Source organism: Amblyomma mixtum, chromosome 3 (assembly GCF_055824585.1).
Source record: "Amblyomma mixtum isolate Tamu chromosome 3, ASM5582458v1, whole genome shotgun sequence".
NCBI lineage: Eukaryota > Metazoa > Arthropoda > Arachnida > Ixodida > Ixodidae > Amblyomma > Amblyomma mixtum.
In genome coordinates, this window is record NC_143014.1 from 304569782 (window position 1) to 304594118 (window position 24337).

At 44.9% G+C, this 24337-nt stretch overlaps 1 protein-coding gene across 1 annotated transcript; it reads left to right on the forward strand.

Annotated features, from left to right (window-relative positions):
- Positions 1-10753: 10753 nt before the first annotated feature.
- Positions 10754-20271, forward strand: LOC149355448 (uncharacterized). The gene is made up of 7 exons (XM_089576117.1): positions 10754-10832; positions 12790-12873; positions 13925-14008; positions 15206-15319; positions 15520-15600; positions 17049-17107; positions 20260-20271. Exons 1-7 carry the CDS (start codon positions 10754-10756, stop codon positions 20269-20271), a joined length of 513 nt encoding a protein of 170 aa, XP_089432243.1.
- The last annotated feature ends 4066 nt before the right edge of the window (positions 20272-24337 follow it).

The following is a 24337-nucleotide window of genomic DNA, read 5'->3' on the forward strand; positions in this document are numbered from 1 at the left end:
GCCGAAGCGCGAGCTGCAGCCTTCCTCCTGCATGCTCTCACTATGTGCCCTCGTTGCTTGCAGAAGTGGCACTGCATATTCATGAATGGGCAACTGCTTGGCGAATGCGCACCCTTGCAGCGGAAACATACGCTTGTGCTCCCAGGTGAACCAGCCTGCTTCTGGGTACCCTCCTTGGCTGTCACTGGCGGAGAGACCTTCGCAACACACAGGTCGAAACGCTTCCCGCTCACAATGCCAACTTCACACGATGCGGCACTGCCGCGAATTTGCTCGGTCTGTCGCTGCGCAGATTCCATTGCTATGGCTTTCTCCCGAGCTGTCGCAAACGTAAGCTCCGGCTCCGCCAGCAACCGACGCTGAAGAGTCTCGCTTTGCACCCCGCACACTAGCCGGTCGCGCAACATGTCATCGAGCGACGCACCGAAATCGCAATGTTCCGAGAGACGTCGCAATTCTGCGATGTAGTCTGCAATTGACTCACCAGGCTGCTGTTGACGTGTGCCAAACTTGAAACGCTGTACTGTCACCGACGGTCGCGGCAAGAAGTGGTTTGAGAGACGCCTGACGATCTCATCGTAGGCCACGGCCGACGGCCAGCTGCAGAGAGTTGGTCGCTTCTTCTCGCTACCGTCAATGTCGTTTGCTTGAAAGAAAAATTCGAGGCGCTCCAAATACAAGGTCCAAGACGTCGCCTCTGTTGGAACGAATTCCCCAATCGTGCCCAGCGCAGTTGCCATTTTTACCTCGTCGCCAATTATGTTACGTCCTTTTTGCTGGTGGCAGGGTACAGACTGGCGGGAAAGCCACCAACACGTGACACATGGTGGCTCAGGGTTGCTTGGCCCTAAAGATTGTCCCGCTATAACATACAGCAAACAGTACGATATTCCTTCAAACTTTACAAACAAGCATGCATCTGTACATTTTGTGCTGAAAAAATTGCTTGGCACAAATAGCTACAAGGTTGACTAACTTACGTTAGTCAATCCTATAGTTATTTGGTACATAGGACACATAGGTGACGTCCGCACCACATAGAAAAACACACTGAGATGAAACATCATCGGGCGAATAAAGGCACAAATTTCTCCCTGGAGGAGGGCGATTACACTTGTGCACGTACTTAACCCCTCTGAAGCTACAATGTGATGTCACAAGCTCCTCACAAACTAAGGCAATCTTTCGGGTGTCCAACAGAATCGAGCATATATTAACTACTAGGCAGTAGGCACCATCATTCATCTTCCCACATGAAGAAAATGTCTTGACAGCCCGGGAGTAGGAGGTGGTATGAATGATGAAACCGTTTAGCTGAAGGCGAGAATATAGGGTCATGGGAGGGACTGTTTCATATCTTGCAATGAAAAGTTGTTCAACTGAAGGGTCTATTTGTTCCGAAAGCAAAGGTGCCCCAAGGATCCGAATTTTTGATGCTCGAGAAGATTGCGTATTCATGATTTTGTTCATGCTAGAAGAATTGGAAGACATATCTACAAATTTGAGGGCAGTTCTCAGCCATGATTTCATGGCAGAACGCTCTGAAATCTGCAGTGGAACACCTTTTGCTACCTTAACAAGCTTAAGGAGCTGACCATTCCCATTTTCAAAAGGGAAAGTTGTGGTTCCCCACAAAGGACCTAGCATTTCGACACTCTTCGAAAAATGAAGCAATTGGTGCACATTATAGGTTGCAGCAGTAGGCCCGTATAACGTATACATTCTGCTGACAAAACACGACAACAGGCTCTCTGCTTCCTGTAGGTCAGCATCGGTGACAGAGGCTTGCAATAGCAAAAAAATTCCCTGGCAAAGCATACAAAAGTGACTCATGTGTGCAACTGGCAGTGCCTCCATCAAACATGGCAATGAATAGTACAGCAGCCAGTATAGCCACTCGGTGGCCTTCCAATGGGCTCGGTCACTGAGGGGTCGTGGGAGCCGGCAGAACGAAATGGGAGGCTACATTTTCTTAATGACGGTGTCCAGTCCACGAATGTGTCGCCCTATGTAGTAGGGCTGGCCAGTTGCCGACAACCACAGATCTAGGAGTTGCTTAGCAACTCCCTCTAGAACGCAGTGCATCAGATCAGGTGCCATACACCCCACAAGGTTGAAGCCCTGTAGCTGGCAGAGTGGTGAAGGCCCTTTAATACCTTGCACTGGTCCATTTCGACGGTGCGCTTCCTTCATATCTTCAAGCATGCCTCTGTGGGTGCGCAACGGTGCTGCTGTTCGGCTTGGAATGTACCGAAGGGTCCCTGAAAAAAAGTCATTAAATTTCAAATTTATTTTGCAGAAATACATGCCTACTATTATTTTTATCACACTGGCACATAATAATAACGCTCTCGAACATTTTCCAGATTGAGCCTGTATCCTAAACCTAAACAAAAATTTCCCCTAAGAATGTGGCACATCAATGCACTAAAATCTACATTGCGGTCTTCACCAAAATGCCATGCACAATTTGAATATGCTAAGGTGTAAGTTAAAAGATAAACTTCGCACTTCCACTTAGCAAAAAAATAACTGGTTTAACCTTGGTTACATCCAAGATCGAGATATAGCTGTACGACATATATTTCCAGATTCTACTTGTCGAGACGTTTTAAACGGCATATGACTGAACACTAGCCTAAAGTGGAATTTTTGTACCAATTAACTAATTAATTATAATTACTTTGTGTAATTAGTACAAAGTAATTGTACTTGATATAAGCTATCCAACGATACTTAACTTGACATTGTAGCATAAAGTTTATTTTTAGTCACAATTAACACTGGTAATTAATTAAGACATGTATATGTGCAATGCAGCTGTACTCAGCATAAACTATGTAACCATATATGACTTGACAATGTAGCGTAAAGTTCAATTTTGGTCACAACTAATTAACAGTAATTAAGATATCTTATCAGTGCAGTTCTATTGTTATCCGCATATGCTATCCATTGATGACTTCACAGTGTAGTGTAGATTTCAATTTTAGTCACAATTAACTAATTAATGGTATTAAGACAAGTACATAGCACAATGCAATTGTACTCACATAAGCTATCCAACGATATATGACTTGATATTGAAACAAAAAGTTAAATTTTTAGTCAACCCTAATAATGTTAATTAAGACGTCTAATTAGTGCAGTGTAATTGTATACAGGGTGTCCCAGCTAACTTGGACCAAGATTTATAAAAGAACTAAGCTTCCTTCAGAACTGAAATCTCGTGGATGTTGTTGGGGTTTATCTAAAGTTACAGTACCATTTTTTCGCTCCTCCTATTTGAATAATCGAGATAAATTAACTTCTTAAATATAGCTTGAAATGTCCAGGCGTCAATAGGAAAGCTGTGGAGCTTCACAAATACTGTACAACCCAGGCACTCCCAACGAGATCGGCTTAGCGAGGCCGATTTTATTCGTAGAAAACGAAAGCCCGCGGAGTTTAAAAAATACCGCGTGACAGCGCGCTCCGTGCGCCCGAATGCGCCGCGATTGCAGCGCTTTCATCCGTGCTTTGTAAAAAGCATTACCCGCTTCGCGCCTTTCGTGCTGCCCAAGACAGGGCTTTGCGTTGTGCTTGGTTCCAAGATAAGCGCCAGTGGTTTCGAGCGGCAGTTGAAAGAAAGCGGGGCTTCCGTCTTTCATCGTGATTCACACGACGTTATCAAGCTTGTTATATGCGTCTTTGCTTGTTGGGACCTTGCTCCCCAATTCGAACTCATGAGATTGTCATCGTTCCTTCGCATGCATTCTGCTAACGTGAGAGCGCAATTATCCCCGCAGAAACGGGAGCCGCGCTTTCTTTCAACTGCCGCCCGTGCCCACTGGCGCTTATTTTGGAACCAAGCTCAACGCGAAGCCGTCTTGGGCAGCACGAAAGGCGCGAAGCAAGTGATGCTTTTTACAAAGCACGGATGCAATCCGCTGCAATCGCGGCGAATGCGGGCGCACGGAGCGCGCTGTCACGTGGTATTTTTTAAACTCCGCGGGTTTCGGCCACACTAATTCTACCTCGTTGGAAGTGCCTGGGTTGGGCTATATTTGTGGAGCTCCACAACTTTCCTATTGTCGCCTGAACATGTCAAGCTACATTTAAAAAGTTAATTTATTTATCTGGACTAATTAATCAGATAGGAGGTGCGAAAAAATGGTGCTATAACTTTAGATAAACCGTAGCAACATCCACGTGATTTCAGTTCTGAAGAACGCTTAGTTTTTTTTTTATAAACCTTGGTCCAAGTTAGCTGGGACACCCCGTATATCAGCTATCCAACGATATATGACTCGCCATTGTAGTGTAAAGTAAAACTTTTAGCCACAACTAACTAATGAACTGTAATTATTTATGACACATAATTACTACAGCTGAATTGTACTCGAAATAATGTATCCAACAATAGTGACACGAGGATTGGACGTAGAAGAGGAAAAAGATCGCAGCTGCAAGAAGTAGACGACACTGAAGTGGAGGTCCGTTTTTCTCTGGTGCCCTCGTTCAGCCGCTGCAGTTACTTTTCTGTGTAGCAACTGTTACAATATAATAGTTTTGTCACTATGGCTTGACTTTGCAAGTTTGACCTTGAGGATGGCTGAAGGTCCGGATTATATGCACTGGGCAAAGTGAACTTTTGCATTGAATAGGGCGATCGCTCTAATACCAGTAATAATACCAGTAACTTACCTTCCACAACAGTCCCTTTTTCCAGACACCAGGAGCATCCATGATAACCATTAAACTGCTTCATATTTAATAACGAAGCTCTTGCTGGAGAGTCAACACAGCAGCACACTACGTAGACTCTTGATGTTATAGTCTGTCCAGCGTGCTCCCAAGTTATGCAGCCAATTTTGTTGAAGGCTTCGACAAATGCCTTCATGAACAGCACTGATGGCGGATGCTGGTTTCCAAACCACAAGGCACCGACGAGAACATCTTGAAAGCGGATGTTGAATGGAAGTTCATTTATATAAAACTGGATCGGCCACACACTGCACTTGCTGGAGTTAAACACAGGGGACCCACTGTTGAGCGTCACTGTGATGTCAGACCAGTCCATGTTTAAATGACGCCTGATGCTTCTATACATGCGTCCATGCGTGACATCACGATATACACCATACGCTTGTGACAAAGGCTTTGTTAAACATTCATGCAACTGCTGTGCATGCCGCCCCATTTTATCACGAAGCTGCCTCTTCAAATCAAAGATCAGAAAGAAGCTGCCGCTTCTCATCATCTGTTGAGTGGTGTAAGTCACCTGGCATGTCACACAGGCAAAAACTTGCGATGCTGCATTTAGAGCCTTTCTGCCAAGGGAAGCCAAGCATGTGGACCAGAAGAAATGTATATCGACGGAGTTCTTCCTATCTTTCCACAGCTTCCTGAACATATACTTACTGCTTGGCACTACTTCAGTGCCACAAAGAGTGTTCACTAGCACGAGTAGTCCTTCCACTTGTGTCCATGACAGCCCTGAATTGACGACATACGCCAGAACAAGGAGGAGAGCTTCCGCTTTTGTTAATGCCTGGTTTGGCAAAGTTTCCCTGGAACTATTTTCCATGAAGCTTTTCACTGAATTCTCGTCTGGATCCGAGTAATCTTCGGCTCCCAAGTCCGAGTTGTCGCTCTCGTAGGCGTAACTTTCTCCACCCGTGCTTGCGTCACCGATGCATTCCTCAGCCACCGTTGTGCTGCTAGCCCACCCTGACGAAATTTGTTCAGGCGCAATATTACTTGGGACAGCAGGAGGACTGTTGGCAATATTTGCAGCATTGCTGGCACTCCTAGGCGAGGTTTGGTGAACAGCAGCACCGTTCGCCGCACTTGGGCCAGCTAGAGCGCTGTCGGTTGCACCTGACGCGCTCGCGCGTTCCGCTTCGTTTTCCGAGATGTCCGCGGCTAAGTCCACCACTCCATGCTGCTGATCCAATTTCAGGCGTTGATTATACGCAGTTTGCTTCGGAATCCGGCACGTTTCACCGGGCTCCAGATAGCGGCGTTAGCGCTTTGCACGTGGCGTGTTCATTGCAGGAAGAATAGGCCAAGGGCGAAGCTCGAAAGAAACGCGCACTTGTTGCTCCTCTGCAATCCTCAGGGAAAAAGACTCGAGCAGGACCCGCGGTAGTGTACCTAGACTACCCGATGGAAGGTGCTGCCACCGTCAGAAACAAGATGAGCTCGAATTTAGTTGCATTCACCTCTAAAATTTTAGCGTGCTTTGCGTTATTGCGTAACATAAACAGAATGGCGGGTCCAGGCCGGGTATTATACAATGATTCTTCGATCCATGTCATGCAATTTTTAATTTATCTGACATCATTGACTTGACACCACGCATTCCTTGAACATGGCATCGCTTCAGTCAATGGTAGGGGCGGGACATTCAAAATCTGGAACCGATTTTGGAAGGTTTGATTTGATTTAGGGATCCGTACCGGAACGCTCGGAGGCGCATCTTCGTTTCCTTTCTCAGTGCGCAACCTGCGTTCAGGTCAATCGAATGCTCACGATGATGCATTAATGCTTTCGCATTCACAGTACATAAGTAGCCCTACGTGCCCTCGGAGTATTTTTCGGGCTCCTCCCGAAAAAATTGCCGACGGTTACGTTACTTCCTAATGCGAAATTTGAGCGCAGCCGCTGTTTCAGCTTTCCGATAGATTGAGGCAAAGAATTCAAGCAAGACATGTACGTATACAATTACAGACAACTTGTTATTTTTCACACATATACCTTATTCCAGAAACACTCCACTAACAGTTCTAAACCGGAGCCCGTCACTACGGCGTCCCTCATAGCCTGAGTTGCTTTGGGACGTAAAACCCCGATGAACCATGAACCATGGTTGTCATGAAGGAAGCTTTGTGGTCGGAGATAGACGGATATATGCTCGACTTGCTGCCTCAAAGACGAGGTCTACGCAAGTATTTCGCGAGGCTGTCACAGTCGTGGGAGGCGTTACGAGCGAAAGGAACGGGATGTTTTCCCGCATAAGTGGTAAGATGTTGTTGTTGCGACTGAGAGAAGAATGAAAAGGAAAGTACAAGGGCCTGCCAACTGGCTCCAGCCGAGCCACCACCGCTGCCACGTGCAGATAGAGGAGAGTTAAAAGCTCAGAGGAAAGAGAAAAAGGAAAGAACATGCGGGCGTCGCAGCAACAACCGCGTCTGGCTGAAAAAACAGATAAGCGGCCGAAGCCGCGAATCGTCACCACCTCCTCCCCCCATAAGTGGTAAGAAATTCCTGTGTGTCTTTTATATCTACATAAAAGACCCCCACCCTGCCATCCAGGCAGGTGACAGTTAATGGTTGATCGCGAGAGTTCGCTCACAGTTGTCAGCGACGCACGCAGCCCACATCTCTCTCTCATCACCACACGTACCTATAAGCGCGATTCAGGCGTCCACTGTCCCAGGGAGCCAGTTATGCGCATTTCCTTTCCTTAAAATGCTCGGAAGTGTAAAACGTTGTTAAAGCCAACGCCAATGAACACAACGAATGCCGACGGCCTATGGCTTCAGCGCCGCGTTTCTGGCACAACGTTGTCAATGCCAACGCATGCAGCACACATATGTCACTACCGCCACACAGCTTAAAGCACGATTGAGGTGCCCACTGTTGCAAGGTGTCCACCGAGATGTGCGGGACAGATACTGCGCCATTTCCTTTCCTCAAAAACCAATTTACAAACTTTACCCTCCGCTTTCCAAGCGCCTGCTCTATTGGTTTCGCAGCTTAAAGCAATTGCCTGCTACGTGCTATGGTGAAATGCACCAATATACACGCACATAATCACTGAGGCCCACGTGTTTCCGCATTAAAAAAGAAGGGGTTTGGTCTGGTTGGGGTTTAAACCACCAAACCTTGGCCTGGTGACATTCCTGGTGACAATTCGCATGAGGCTGAGGATGCATCGGGATTTCGTGCCATGTTCTCATAGGCACGGAGCTTTTTTCAATGGTCGCGTATGCATGCATGTATAGGCAGGTCTCACTGCCGTAACTTGGTGAATTGAGGTGCGTCTTATATACTAAATTTTGTCGTTGAAAGCCTGCATATACGGGGGCACGTCTTATATAAATGTGCGGCTTATACAGAGGGAAATACGTTGTTTGCAACTGTTGGTTCCTTTAACGTCTTCAGCTTTCGTCGCAACAATCCCCTTGTATTCCGCAGTTTCATAGTACCAGCTTTGACAAATTCTTCCAACTCAATCGGAGGTTCGTTCGATGTGAAATCTTGGACGGAGCTTTGCGGTCTATGAAGGTTCACAATGATACGTGCGTGGTTCGGCCGCGCATGATGCAAAACCAGAATTGTGTGCGACGAGGTGAAGAAAATAAAAGCTGCCAACACCCCAAATGGCAGTAGTGGCGATATATCTGCAGGGAAAAGCGCCAAGATGCGAAAGACACTGAGGCGAGCGCTCGGAGGTGTGCTGGTCCTTCGATATGGCACCACCATCGCATTTTAGGGAAACTTGGGGTCGGCAGGTTTTCATTCCTCGATCCAGACGCAAGCGATGACGGTAAGAGATAAAATTAGCCTCCATACACAATCTTGGTACGCGGTTTCACCGCGAACGAGCCAGTGGAGGCGAGAGAATTTTTAAAGGCTGCTACGATAAAGTTGCAGAACACTGTACTCGTATTGGATATGTCCACAAGGTGTTAAGCGTTCTTATCAGCCTAAAAATAGGTCGCGTGCTGTATGAAGAAGCATCTAACGGCATTCTTATATCGTACTCACTGGCTCAGATGTTCGCTAATGGTCCAGCTTTCAATAAGTTTCATTTTATCCACTGGGGCGAGCATGCTTTAATGTCTGCAAGCAATGCTCTTCAGTAATCAACATGTCACGTTAACTGTATATAAAAATTAGCAGCGCGACAGACGGCACAAGAAGAGAGGCACAGGCAGCAGCGTTCGCTAATTTTTATGTAATGAACCAACTAGCCCGGCGAAATTCCTCTCTTGTTAACTGTACGTCCCTGCAAAAATGAACAACAGTGATTGGTTGCCATTCGCTGTTCGCACTCATTCAAATGTACGGCTAGTATATTCTAGGCCGCATAGTACGGTTTAATGAGTTTGCATCAATATAATAGAAAATAAAATGGCCTCCGAGAACTCGAGAATCTCGGAGGCCGGAATGAGCTGTAGTGCAAAAAGCAACTGCTCTACGAATGCTTCGCACCTTAGGCTGCGGCCCACAGCGCTGTGCTACAGTTTTGTTCATAATAACTCCCTGAGCACCGGCGTGGAGTCAGTACGTGGTGAATACACGGGTAGAAATTGCGGAAAGAAAAATTTTTCTCATGTAAAAGTGCGTTCATTCCTAATCGAGCCGTTTTCATGCCATATATAGCCGATCGTATCCAGTATCCATTTTGTGCTGCTTCGTGTACCTCGAACGTGCTTTTTTTGTTCTTGTGGGATCTATTACAAGAAAAATGTATCTTTTGATCCAATATGAAAATGAGACGGAGAAGCACGTCGTGCAGCACCTCTCCATCTCAAATTTTAGTCCGAAAGACGTGGAAGATTTTGACCGCGCCCGCTATTACGAAGCGTATTGGGATGGGGACGGGGCTACGCGCGGTGGCTATTATAACGCCCGCATTCTTCACATGACAGGTAAGGGGACCCTACCATGTATTGTGCAATTGACTTTCTTTGCATGAATCGAGCATCGCATGATTGATTTTCTGCGCAAAAATTACAGAAACAGAGGAAGAAATGGCAGCATGGCGTGCTAGCAGAGGCAAGCCAACCCGCAAGCACGCCGAGGATCACCCGCCAAAAAAAAAGGTTTGGGAACAGATTGCCATGAGGTTGACGTGTGCATTTAATTACACTCAGTAGCGTCAATTTTTGTAAAATAGGGTTTTTGAGTTTCTTAACTCGTTGTGAACAGCAGCATGTCAAAGTGGTCGGGAAACATTTAGATTTGCATTAATACATGCAAGGGTGAGCATGTTTGTCTAGAGCGCTTTAACGGTGTACAGGAACAAAAAACGCGAAACCTTACCGCAGCTGTTTTGTTGCGGGCACTGCGCTAATGTTGTTATCCTTTGTGTATGAATGCTTCAGCGCTCTAGGTATGCCTGCTCACCTCTGTACTTCCTTCGCAGTCAAGCCGTTATCTCGAGTCGACTGTAACGGCAGGTGCCAGTTATATTATCGCGACTCGGTCGATCGTTAGTCACTGCTATCTGGACAAAACGATACCCCAGATTTAAACAAATGAGGTAGTATGGTGCACTTAGGTACAAACAAAAGTAAAATATTTATGATTGTTTGAACTGCTGTGCACTAACTTGAGGAAGTATACTGACTCAGTTATGACTTACACTACAGGATTTTTCTTTTACTAGCCTCTGGTGCACACAAATCATGCCAAGCAGTTGTACTGTCAAGTAGTGTACTGACATCTGGAACTAGTTTTGTGAACCCATGTTTGCCTCCTGATTGCACTGCACAGGCTACTGCAATTTCTTGTCTAGAAGTGTGAAAGGTCTGGTTATGTGAGGGTAGCAGCGAACTAAGCAGTGCATCTTGTAATGTGTTGGATGCGTGCATGTACTAGTTGAAAGCTGGGTGCTTATGTCCCAGGCAAAATCGGACAAATCAGCCAAAGCGGTTTCGCAGCGCAAGGCTGAAGAGGAGCTGCTTGCTCCGGCCATCGAGAACGAGGACACAATTAAAGACAACCTGATATGTAAATCACGCGAGAAAGCCTCTGGATGAAGGCCGAATTGACTACCCTGAGAAAACTGAACAAAAACCTGCAAGAGGCACTCTGTGCCAAAATTTTTCAGGCTGGTATGTGCAAAATCACTTTTCCAAAGGATTTGCTTAACAGTACTAATTTGCACTGAATATTATTTGTGTCATTATTGTGTTCTTTTACTACAGTTGTGAATTATCATGTTGGAACTGAATGCACATGTTTTTGTATGGCAGCATGGTATCATAAGCAGCATTTTGTGCAAGACAGCATCAAAAAATTGTTTAGTATACTAAATGTGGTGCGTAATCACTGACATGCTGGAAATGTCAAGCTTTTTCGAACAGTTGCGTCGCTTGCAGCTTTGGCAGTATACATGCTTTACGCTGAATCTCAACAGCCATCACATCAGTGAACTGGGCACATAGCGGGAGCCTGTGCACTTCTATAATCCACTAATCATCCCCTGTTTTAGCTTGCACTTTGAAAGCTGAGTGTGGTCCCCCATTATGGTATTCAGGATGTCGAATTGAAGCTAGTAGTTTATTCTCAAGCCCCGAGGTCCCTTTCCTAATAAGTGCTGTACGCAGCATGGATCCTGTGCCATGCAGTGGCTGTTTCTGTCCGTGATGCATATATGCCTTGAACACATTTCTCCTCTGCTGAATAGGACAACCGTGTTATATTGATTCAGCAGACGATAGTTGTCCCATACTCGAAATGACCAATCGTCTCTCATGCCAAGAGAAACCATACACCTTTCAGAATGCAGTACCTTAGTGTTTCCTAGTTTAGTGCTCTGGGCTGTTGCCATTGTGTGGCAGATGTGGTAGAAATGTCAAACGCACAGAAATCTGATTACCAGCTAAATGCCCAGAATGCTTTCTCTTTGTAGCCTGTCCAGGAGTTAATATGCAATGGCACCAGTTCAAACTCTGCGCAACTGATTTTTCCTAACCAGTGGTGTTGGCTGCTGCTGAATGAGCCAGCCTAAGTTCTAGCACAGTGCCTGCCATGTCGGTCTAAGATAAGTTTATGCTGTTCAAGGCTTTTAATACGTCAAAATTATAGGGACACTGAGGATAACTGTACCCAATTATTCTTCTGAGTAAAAATTGATTATGTGGCCCTTTGAGGGTATGTTAATGTTTGTCTGGCAGCAAGAAACTTATTTATGGCTGAAAAAATTGATTTTAAAAATTTTCCGCCTCTTGATTCAATCTAGTGATACGAACACCTAGTAGTACTACTTGCCGCCGTTTTGAAGTGAGTGGCGGTGTAACTGCCTCAGGGATCCGTGAAAAAAAATCTCCCTTGACGCACTCAGATTACTTGAGAAATCGGTCTGTGGTGGCAACTCTGGATATTTATTTTTTGATCTTTTTTTAGCGTATAAAAGCTCTGTTTTCAGTGAGATGGTTTGCGTACCTCAACCTGTCCTCAGTGTGTCTTTAAGATTATTTGAGACGTTAACAGAATTAATAATAAATTTTTCATTAGAAATGGTATTTCCTAAACTGTATTAATGTAACGAAGTGAAATAATGCATTGTAGCAGTTACAAAAAAAATGCTCGAATTAACCAGTTGGTTCTAGAATCTGTTACTGGTTTCATTCTTTAACCCATCTTTTGCCCTAGACTGGCTTGTAACACAATGCTGAAATTAGCACTGGGCAAAGGTTATTTATGTTGCAGAAATAAAACTATAATTATAAGGCTCCAGCAAGACCTATGTTTTCTAGTCTTTTTTTTTCATTCAATAAATTTATGGTGTGAAAAGAAAAAAATATCTGGAAAGTGTCATCTTGGTTCCACATTTATAATTATAGTTCCAAGTCTGTAACAGGAACATGCCTTTCAACATTGCTAATTTCAGCACTTTGTTACTAGCCATTTCAGAAAAAGGTAGAGATGAGTATAAAAATCTGTGTACAAGAATGCTGGAGTATACATTTGCATTGGTTGCAGCAGTTGCTTTTTTATGTAAAATCTTGTGTGTGTCGCCCCTTTATCGGTTTAATGCCCTTTAAAATGTTACTGCCCTGCCACCAGAACGGACAGCTGCATCTCTACACTGCTCGAGGTGTGCAGCACCAATTCCGCTGCTGGGAAACGAGGTGGCTGCAGTCTCAGATGGTAAGTTTATTTACTATTCTTCGGATATATGCTCCCTCCTTTCATGCCTGCTGAACACCCAGTACATTCGTTACAAGCAGATCATGGCAGGAGCTGTAAGAATGCTGCATGTATGTCGGAAGCTGACCACTGCAAGTGGCAATGGCCTTAATATTTGCGATGAAACTCTTAAAGGGTCCTTAAGTCTCACTTTTCTTTTGCAGTTGCCTGTATTTGAAAGTGCTTTACATTAAATGATGCTAAAGGGGAATATCAGATTAAGAAAGCAAGATAGATTATTTCTTGGGAGCGCTGCCAACGTTTTTTACACGGACAGGTGTATGCATTGCCGAGAAAATTGCAAATGAAAGTCTCAAAGCCCTTCCACATTCAAACCACACAAAAATCGGCACAGTGATACCGTTTCATTGACTCATTTGCATTGGAGCTCTCCAACCAGTCAGAGGTGTCACTTCCAAAGGCCAGAAACGTAGTTAGTAGACTGGAACTAAACTAGCCTGCGAGTCAACCTTCACGGCAGTAAGGTGCAAGTGCAGGCCTGCCTCCTCGGAGCACAATAGAGTGTGAATTCCATTGAGAGTTCGTGGTTCTGAACTTGCTGTGTACAATTGCCATATGCCTTTCCCTGTGCTTTATGTTTAGCGCTCTTTTAATTACGAAACTGTTCATGTTCTTGGTCATGCTTTCGATGCTTTCTTCGTATTTTGGCAATAATTTCCAATTGACGGCACAATGGCATGGATAAGTGTAGAAAGGAGAGTAGACATATTACTATTGCAGTTGCACGGATGTGCGTGTGGTAGTGTCATGTGCACTTCATGTTTATACATTTTTATGGCTTACAAAAACCTTGTTTCAAGTAAAAATGACATTTGCTATCATGTGGCCCTTACCTGTCAACCTAGCCTAGCATAGCTTAGTATTCCCCCTTAGTGTCCTTTTAAATTACCTGCAGTTTGTCATTACCCCTCATTTTGGGTGACTGCTCTGTGTTTGTGTCACTACTCTATCAATACAAATACCCTTAAAATTGTTTCTGGTCTGCTACCAGAGCTGACATCCACCTTCGAACCCTGGCCAAGCAATGCGGCATCAGCTCCAGTGGTGGAATACGAGGCAGCTGCAGCTTTGGACGGTAGGTTGATTTTACTGTTGTTGATGTATATCTAGGGCTGTCCGTTTTCTCTTTTTGTTCGGGTTTACTTCGTTTTGTGACAAAGTGGAGTGAGGAGAGTCTCCCTCTCCACTTGCAAGGGAGAGGAGAGAGAGGCCAAACGGTGGCTGTCAAGTTAAGAACCCAGTGGGTTGTGGCCATGGACGAAGGAGGTCCTGAAGTGGCCGAAGAGTTGTGCAAGTGATTGCCGTGGGAGAAGGAGGAGGAGGAGGAAAGAACTTTTGCTATCCATCACCAATGGCATTCCCCCACCTCGCTCGGCACCAGGCCGGGGAGGCACAAGGCACCGCTTTAGAGGCTGGCAGAGCGGTCCTGTGTCCCAGCGGCCTTTTCAGCCAGTTGGACGGGAACAACGAGGCGTGTGGCAACCCGGGAAGGTGTAGGGCCAATCAACCAATGCCACTGAACTTTTGCTGGGCTTTCATTTATTAATGCACTGAGGTGCCAGCCACAGCTATGCAACCAAGGAGAAGACTTAATGCTAACACTGTGTGATCGCATAATGGTATTTAAATGCCCGTATCTCTTTCTTGAATTTTAGGGGCTTAACACTAGGCCGGTATTTCTTAGCTCAAATTCACCTACGAGTCTACTTGTTCAACAAAAAGTTCCGTAACTGGAATTTTGGAGCCAATCATTGTGGCAAGAATCGTATATGAAGCGCATGTGCACTTCTTGCAAGAAAACGTTCAACCTTCTCTGAGTAGATATAGGTTGACGCACGACATGCTGGAGGCTGTCTGTATTCATAACAATGGTGAAGCATGTATCAGCAAGCCTTCTGTCACCTTGTGTGACAGGTTAGTGGGGTATCTCATCCCACACGTTTTTGCCACAATTGTTCTGGCTGTGTTTTGCTTTTTTCGTTTTCACTGCATATGTATAAATAGCTTTGTTTCTTCATTAAATTCAGTTGGTAGTCAGCGTTTGAGTCCATTTTGTCTGCTCTTTCATGTGCTGTGATCATGTACCAACTCATAAATTTTAGTCTTTCTCCATCGAACTCGCTATATTTTACTGTTGGCTGTATTTTGTAAATGGCTTGCATTAAATTGCCTGCACAGCTTGTCTTGGGCCCCATTTTTTGCAAACTGTTGTCTCTGTGTTGCAACGCTTGCAGCGCTTGGCTCGATACTATTGAAATATTTGTCTTCTCAGAGCCGACAGCAGCTGTTTGTGCCACTCCAGAGCCAATGGTAGCCCCGGCTTCATTCCCAAGCTGTGGGGGCCCAGCTCCACACATGCCAGTGCATGCAACTGCAGCCCCAAGTGGTAGGTATATTTCCCGGATTTTCGGCTTGACAATCATGTAATGCATCCATTGTGGCACATCAGCACAGAGGATAAAGAACGCTGTATGTGTATTACCTGTGCAGTATGTCATAGCTATTCATTTTGTACAAACTTTTGTACTTTTGTGTCTGTAGTCATTGACTTAATATACAATGAAAATGTTTCTGTCCTACCACCAGATCTAATGGCCAGCACTGTGGATGTCCTGGACCACGCAGCACCTCTGCAACCACTACAGCACCAGGCTGCCGCTCAGTGCTGTAAGCTTTATCAACATTCTTTATGCTTACCTTTTGAGTGTAATACACATGTTTCCCTTATCATCATCAGCCTGCCTACACCCACTGCAGGACAAAGGCCTCTCCCTTGTCTCTCCAATTAACCCTGTCCTTCGCCAGCTGCGGCCACCCTATCTTCACAGTCTTCTTAATCTCATCCGCCCACCTAACTTTCTGCTGCCGCCCCCTGCTACCCTTGCCTTCTCTTGCAATCCATTCCGTTTACTCTTAAGAACCAGTGGTTGTCTTGCCTTCGCATCACATGCCCTGCACAAGCCCACTTCTTCCTCCTGAATTTGACTGCAGTGTCATTAACCCGCGTTTGTTCCCTCACCCACTCCGCCCTCTTCCTGTAACTTAACGTTACACCTATCATTTTCCTTTCCATTGCTTGCTGTGTTGTCCTTAAAATGGCATTAAAGGATAGGTGCAATTTTCTGATCAGCCTTGTGCTCTGCCTTATCAACAGCAGCTAGGGCGTAGTGCATTTTCTGCTCACTCTTTTCTGCCACCGTGGCTGGTAATTTGATTGGTAGTGAAAAGTTGCTTGGGAAGATCGACCTGGGTTTCCCAAGCCCCACTGCGGGCTGCATTCCTCTTTCTGCAGTGGTGCGGGTTTGGGTTAGGGGAGTTTAACATCCGAAAGCGACTCGGGCTATGGGGGACACTGTAGTGAAGGGCTTGAGAAATTTTGATCACCCGGGGTTCTTTAACATGCACTGATATTGCACAGCACACGGGCCTCTGGAATTTCTCCTCCATCGAAATTCGGCCGCCGCGGCTGGGATCGAACCTGCATCTTTCGGCTCAGCAGCCGAGCGCCATAACCACTGTGCCACTGTGGCATCGCGGCAGTGATGCAGCACTTATCTGTTACACCACTGTGCCAGGATTGATATGAAGACTCCCTATTATCTATGAATGTGAAGTAGAGAATGACACCGTGTCTGCAAGGTGATAAACAAACACGCCACTGCAGGGACTTATTTCACTCTTACCACATCATACCCTTGAGGTAGAAGGAGCATAAGTGTCCCCTGAATTTTTTTTTTGTGGGTTATTTTTCTTCCAGCTGGACATACCTCAGGGAGCCAGCGGTCACAGAGCTCCGGTACTCGCACTTCCAAGGGTATGTTCCTATATGCTGTTATTTAAGATATATTGCTGAAGGAAATGTTATAGGTTTGTAAATGATTCTTAATTGCATCTGATGTACCTCATTAAGTGACACTAAAGGGAAATATCGAATTAAGCAAGAGAGATATATTATTTCTTGGGAACCCTACGGACTTTTTTTTATGCGGAAAGGTGGTAGTGTTGCTGAGAAAACTGCAAATGTAAGGTTGTAAGGAGATGCAAGTTTTCCTGTTTTTCAAATAATTTGTGAGATGTTGAGCTAATGATCAAACATATAATCGTTGTGTTTTCAGCTGTTGCAATGGCACCTGAGCTGTCCCCATCTTTTGGAACATGCAATGAACATGGTCAGGTAAGCAGTGGATTTATTTTAATTTCCCCAGGAATGCACTCGAATACTTTTGTATACATCATTCTGTACAAGCAGCTAGTGCTCGTTTGCATGTTATAAAACACAAGCTGTGCTTTACTTATTTTAAATAACCTCTTTTTTGCACTGGGTTTTACCCTTGCTTGCTTATGCATTGTGACAACTCGGTCGGAAGCGCCCATGTGATACCCACCTGGGAAGCACTTGATAGCGGGGTTGTTAGAATTAGGGCTTCTTGCTAATTGTGCCAGCTTTCTCCGATACGAGTAGTGCTTGATATTAAATCTGATATTCACTCCTCCAGAAGCATGTTTGGTGACTGTTTGCTATACCGTAAAAACCCGCGTATAATACGAGGTTTTTTTCCCGTAGTTAACATCCTAAATTTCCGCCTCGTACTATTTGCTGATCCGAACAAAAATTTTCAAAGTTGCTCGAAGTTTTGGTTTTGTTATTGTGGCGTGGCTACAGCCTGGCTTTGCTATTGGCGCGTGGCTACGGCTTGGCTTCATTACTCTCGACAAACGACGTCACGTCATCTTCTCTTCGGTGCGCTGGGGGTTCGTGGTGTGCCATGTGCTTGTTGACAATGCACGTGCTCGCATGTCAGCCACGCTTCGTGAAGTGGATATTTTTTTGGGGAGCACAATGTCAGGGTCTCGAAAACAGTACTTGGCTGCTTTCAAGCGAAAAGTGATTTTAGCTGCGGAGAACATCGGCAACAGTGCAGCCAGGAGGCAGTTTGGTGTTGTCGAAGGAAGCAATTATGGATGGCGACGACAGCAAGAAGCCCTTTTCACGTGCAGCGGAACGTGATGAAGCTTTCGCGGCCCGAAGAATGGCGCATTCCCAGGGATTGAACTTGACCTGACAGAGTTTGTACGGCAACAGCGAGCCGCGCATCTAGATGTGAGCGTGGGCCTTATGCAGGCGAAAGCTAGAGAGCTGGCAAAAGAAAAAGGAATACTGCACTCTGCCTTCAAAGCGAGCAAGCACTGGATCCATCGCTACATGTGCCGTGCTGGCTTTTCCCTACGCCGGCGGACCTCGATTTCACAGAAACTGCCTGAGCGTTTGAAGAGCTGCTTGTGAGTTTTCAGCGCCACGTTATTTGTTTGTGCAAGTCGAAGAACTTTCTGTTGGGCCAAATAGGCAATGCCGATCAGACACTGGTTTACCTCGACATGCCATCGCTCCTCACCGTGCACGAGGAGTTTAAACAATTTAGCGTTCAGTCCACTGGCAACGAGAGGACGCGAGTTAGTCATGTTATCGTGCACGGCAGATGGCCACAAGCTCCCCCCTTAGGTGATTTTCAGAAAGAAAATAATGCGAAAAGGAGAGGAGCTGCTGAAAAATGTCATTGTGAGATGTCACGAGAAAGGGTGGATGAATGAGGATCTAATCTTGGACTGGGTAAAGTCCGTGTGGTGCAGGTGACCAGGTGCACTGTTATCTCTGCCGTCCATCCTTGTGCTGGATGTGTTTCGCTGCGATTTGGCCGACTTGGTTAAGAGGTTGCTACGTGACTGCAACACAGAACTCGTTGTGATTCCGGGCGAGATGACGTCACAACTACAGCCCCTTGATGTTTGTGTAAACAAACTGTTCAAGGACGCAGTCAAGCGGTGCTACACAGAGTGGATGCGCTCAGGTGAGCCTGCAGTGACGCCAACCGGGCAGCTGAAGCAGGCTTTGCCAGCCATGCTGTGTATATGGATCGTGGACGCGTGGGCGGCCATCCCAGAAGATCTTGTGCATCGGTCTTTCAAGAAGTGCGGCATCTCGAACGCCCTCGATGGCACGGAAGATGAGTACATTCGAGATGATTTGTCGGACAAAGAAATATCTGAAGAAAGCGCTGCTGAAGAAGAAAGTGATTGAAGTGAAGTGCAGGATGCGTTTTGAATAAATGTCTTCTATGAGCTTGCGTCACTCGTATTATACGCGGGTAAAACTTTTTTTTCGCAATCCGCGTCTCTAAAACTTCACCTCATATTATATTCGGGTTCGTATTATACGCGGTTTTTTGCGGTAATTGAAATTGCCTAATTTGTGATCCACAAGCGATGGCAATTGCTGCTGGCCACCTAAAGCATGGCAGTCTAGGTCACAGCGGCACTTTCCTTTGTTTTGCATGCTTGTCCTGTGATGTAAGTTGTGGCTGATTTCGAATCACTGGTGTCGAAACTACACTTGATGGCCATTTGCGTTAGCTAAAACTTGTGAATTCCCCCTCCGAACTTGCCGAAAATGCACACACGAACCCTGCGGTCTCGCTGTCTACTTTTCACTAAAGGAAGCCATCATCGATCAGAGTTTAAGAATTTCGCAAGCGTTTATTGCTGGTGAGTGTTGTGATGGGCACATCTGAACTGTAGCCACTTGTATTGCTTTTTTCTTATACGGGTAAGCTAGAGACAAGCGCAATTATTCACACCGCTGCTTCATTGGCATGAAGTTTTCACTCAGCGACCGCGTCATTGCTCAGTTGTACGCACGTGAAATGAGCGAGCAGACAGAAGCGAAACTCGATGGCAGGGGCACCATTACAATACAGCGAGCAAATTGCTGAAGCTTTTTAATGTGTTTGGAAATGTTTGTGAGTCACTGCGGGTGTCTGTCGTGTCTGAATGCTACTAAGTCACTAAGTTGAATGCTAAGTCGTGAATTATAGCTGTGTTATAAACCACAGCTTCACGATCAGTCCAATCATTTATGAAATATGACTAATCTGAGCGTGAACGCAGTGCCCCGGATAACAAGACACCATGAACACTGGCACGTTCGCGTCCGAGAACTAATTGCGGTCTGCAGTCTCTATGATACCTCCTTCCTTCTCTACTGAACAAGTTTGGGTTCACAAATGCTGCCATTTGCTCTGTAACGGTGAACTACCTAAGAAATCTGTTTCTTTAGTGTGTTGTTTCTGCGTGTGCATACAGCGTAGTATGCGAAATGCTTTTGTTTTCATCCATGATTAGATGTTGATTCCCTACAAATCATTTGTAATTAGATCGTTTGTGTCAGGCCCTATAGTTTGTGTATTGCAAGGAGCCAAAAGTGCTGGCCATTGTATTTGCTGCGCAATGTCTCGTTTTCCTTTCTTTTCTTTTCTGCTTTTTTCCCCCAAGCAACGCTACTGAAGCAACATAGGAGTTGGGATCTTGGGCAAGCCGCAATTGAGGCTTTTTTTCCCTTCTCCTCAGCCATGTACCTGACTGAAAAATAAACCTTCAACCTTGAATGCTGTCTGAACATGCGCATATAGCAAGGGTTTTGGTTCCTGCACTATCACTAAAACTAAAATGTGCTCCTACTCTCTCATATTAAAATTGCAGGTGCAGCTTGCGGATGGTGTCGCAGTCAGCAGCGACACCTGGGCAGTGTTGATGGGCCTGCCAGGTGACTCTGCATTTTGCAAGCACCTCGCTGTCGCCTTGTGGGGCAACGAGGTGCTTGCAAAGCGCAGTGTCACTGGCACCCAGTGCAACAAAAATATCGCTAAAGGAAAGACTGCAGTCTTCCCTCCATTGTCGCCTGCCAAGGTGATGGGAATGTCCTGTGAGTAAAGATCTTTCTTTGTTCTGAATAGATAATCACACTTCATTACATTGCTGGCTGTATTAGCCGCGGCGGTCGAATTTCGATGGAGGCAAAGTTCTAGAGGCCTGTGTGCTATGTGATATCAGTGCATGTTAAGGTACCGCAAGTGGTCGAAATTTCTGGAGTCCTTCACTATGGTCTCTCATAACCTGAGTTGCTTTGGGACGTTAAACCCCATAAACCAAACCAATTTCTTGTTAGAATGGGTGTTAACGCTCTGTTTCTCAGCAGAAGGACACACAGTCGAGCCCGCTGGTAACAAACCTGACGGTTGCACGAATTGCATTCACTGTATGCGAATTTCTTAGTAAGTGGACTTCCCACATTGCTATCAGAAATAAATGTAAAAGTGGTGTTCCTTTTCTAAAATGTGTAATATGTGTGCGGCGTGTTCATGGCACACCCTCGTTCACTTCAGCTTTGTAGTGCAACCAGAGTTGTTCATTGTAATGTGATGTGATTTAAAGGTGATGACATGAGGCTTTAATTACTGGGATTCCATTGCTGTAATGCAGTTTTTCACGAGGGTTGGAAGGAATACATAGCTGACCAAAGGGTTCCTCTATCGTGCACAGTTATTTTTGTTGCAAAATAAGCAACTGGTGTGTCTGGAAAATTTGTAGTCCTTTTTGGCCCAAACGATTGCAATGACGTGCACGTTGTGCGAGACTGTTCCTGAGACGCAATGCCATGGTTCAAGAACTTTTTCGTGGTAGTCCTGCCCTTTTATAATAAGCAAGTCATCATTATAATTGCAGCTGTTGTAAGAGGGTACGACTGTGTGTATCATCTTTGCCAAAGTAGTCAGGCAGACTGGTTTGCTTTTGAGTGCCCCCGTCAAACTCTGAATCTCTGTAATATAAGCACAAACCTTGTCCTCACCTTTTGAGTCCTTTTGATATTTAAGGAGGGACGAGTCTCTTAAAACTAACTTTTTTATTTATGGCTAGAATATCATGAAATTTCGCACACAGATGCGTGTTTCTCTTCTGATTCCAAATATGTAATCATAATTGAGCTGGTGGTCTTAGATCTTACAAAGTCTAGAATGTAATTAGGTAATTTCTTACGCAGCTTTAGTGAACTTTCCCATTGCATTTTGTTGCTTTTAGTTTCATGAATTGATAGCCAGAGAGTTCCCATACCCGATGACATTCTTCGTTTTTCTCTAAAGGCAAGTCGTCCTGATATAATAGTCGAGAGTAAAAGGTCGCAGTATTTCACACAGCAACTCGTTAAGCTAGTTGTAAATTGCTAGCTATATGTGGCTTAAACAAAAAAAGTAAGAATGTCATCGGGTATGGGAACCCTCTGGCTATCAATTCATGTAACTAAAAGTAACAAAATGCAATGAGAAAGTTCATTAAAGCTGCGTAAGAGATTACCTAATTACACTCTAGAATTTAAGATAACTTTTGATCTAAGACCACAAGCTCAATTATGACTACATTTTTGAAATCAGACAATGCAATGAGAAAGTTCATTAAAGCTGCGTAAGAAATTACCTAATTACACTCTAAAATTTAGGATAACTTTTGATCTAAGACCACAAGCTCAATTATGACTACATTTTTGAAATCAGAAGAGAAACACACATCTGTGTGAAAAATTTCATCAGGTTCTAGCCACAAATAAAAAGGTCAGTTTTAAGACCCTCGTCCCCCCTTAAGGGTGGCATAAAGGCTCTGCTATACGAGCGAGAAGCAAACCATGCTGTTTGGTTACATTTGACAAAGACTGTACATCCCACCGGTGATGCGATGGGTTCAAGCTCTCCCCTGGCCTGGTGCTCGGCTTCTTTGGAGGGAAGTGTTTCGGAAATGGGTTTTTGAGAGCGTATGTTAAGTAGATGAAAAACGCCTTGTGCCACGATGTTCCTTGTCCACAGACGATATATTGCATCTTAAAAAACATCATCATCTTTATCAACAGAGACTAAATATGTTCAAAACTCTCAAGGGCACGTCCAGCCTGCCTTGGTTGGACCTAACGATGAAGAGCAGCTCGGTCTACCAAATTCGAAATGAGGTCCTGACCCATACCATGGTGCATTCTATTCACTCACAGGCTAGTGTGATCAAACAGCTGAGTAGCCTGTGAGTGAATGAGTGCACCATCAGTGAACGAGTGTCACTGCATTGCAGTGGCAGTCGTCATGTGTAACGTCACCACTGCTAATCAATTCATAGAACAGCTAGTGCTGATCACTCGGACTCTGAGGGTAATTTGCACCTGATATTTTTGATGCTGTCATGCTGTGATTATGGTGTTCGGCTGTTCATCACAAGGTTATGGGTTTGGTCCGAGGTGCAGCAGCTGTGTTTTGATGGATGCGCCATACAAAAGTTTCTGTCTGCTGTGTAATGTCAGCGCATGTTTGGCGTAAACTAATCTACAGCCCTCCACTGTGGTGCCCTTCTTAGCCTGAGTTGTTTCGAGAACGAAATATATTTGATAGGTGAATAAAAAATTGGAATGTTAATATTGTGAAGGCTGCTACTTGGCACTGCTCAATTTAGTTTATGCCAGCAATTAGCTGTAGTGTACTTATACCACAGTTAAGTCACTGTGCTTGAAAATCACATTAGTACATTTAGCACATTAACACATTTCACTCTAAGACTTGATAAGCAAATGAGCAAGTCATCTAATGAACACTGTTTTATTAACTGCAAGGATGCAATTTTGTTTTTGGATGTGGTGCAGATTGCCATTACGCTATAATCATAGCTGCATGAGCATCATTATTCTAGCCTACCCAATGACATTTACTCTTTTCCTATTACCTACACATGCCTTGACATTGTTCCCTGCAGCGGCGCTCTGCTACTACCTCAAGTCAAAGGGCTGCACGGGGGAGGAGGCGGCAAAGCGGCACAAAATGCTTGGCCGCTACCTTGCACAGAAGTGTGCTGACTTGCGTCGTTGAGGTGAGCTTTGGCCTGGAGCAACCGGTGTAATATATGAGTTAAAAGCTAAAGCAAAGTACTGTGCCACAAACTAAAGTTTTGAAAAAATGCATTGGTTACGACCGATATCAGTCGTAAATTAAACTGGCCGCTTAATTTCACATTAAGTCTGCTAAATCTGCTGGCAATCCCAAGCACAAGGGTAAAAAAATCATAACTCAAAGCTGCAAAAAGCACTGTGGAGTCTGCAGCTTTTAAATTTTCTAAAACCCTAACCTGCAGTGAAGTCAAAACAAAAATGTGCACAAAATGAAACGTAAGAAACAACAGTGGACAACTGCGCTATGTAATTCATTTAAAGAACAATGTTTTACTCTCGGCAATTAAGCCAATGCAGACTATTCCCAGCACTCATTGTAAAACGAGCTGTTTGTTGCACTGCAGTTTCAGCACAAAATCTTGAAAATGTTATGCTTTTGGGCTCGTCGCAGTAGCAGGTAATGAGATGCTTTACCAAGCCAGGATACCCACTCACTGAACATATGTATATGGCAGCAGGGTGTACATGTTCGTCCGTCCCGATTAGTTCTGTGCAGCTAATGCAGTTAACGTAAGAAAAATACAGTAGAACCTCGTTAATTCGAAGTCCGTCGGACCGCGAAAAATCATCGAATTAATCGGGTTTTCGAATTACCAA

Excerpts from the sequence above, each read along its gene's own strand:
- LOC149355448 (XM_089576117.1), top strand. The coding sequence starts at position 10,754 with ATGAAGGCCGAATTGACTACCCTGAGAAAACTGAACAAAAACCTGCAA. Across the intron at positions 12,874-13,924 it reads GGTGGCTGCAGTCTCAGATG|AGCTGACATCCACCTTCGAA; the intron begins GTAAGTTTATTT and ends GTCTGCTACCAG. Across the intron at positions 15,320-15,519 it reads TGCAACTGCAGCCCCAAGTG|ATCTAATGGCCAGCACTGTG; the intron begins GTAGGTATATTT and ends TCCTACCACCAG.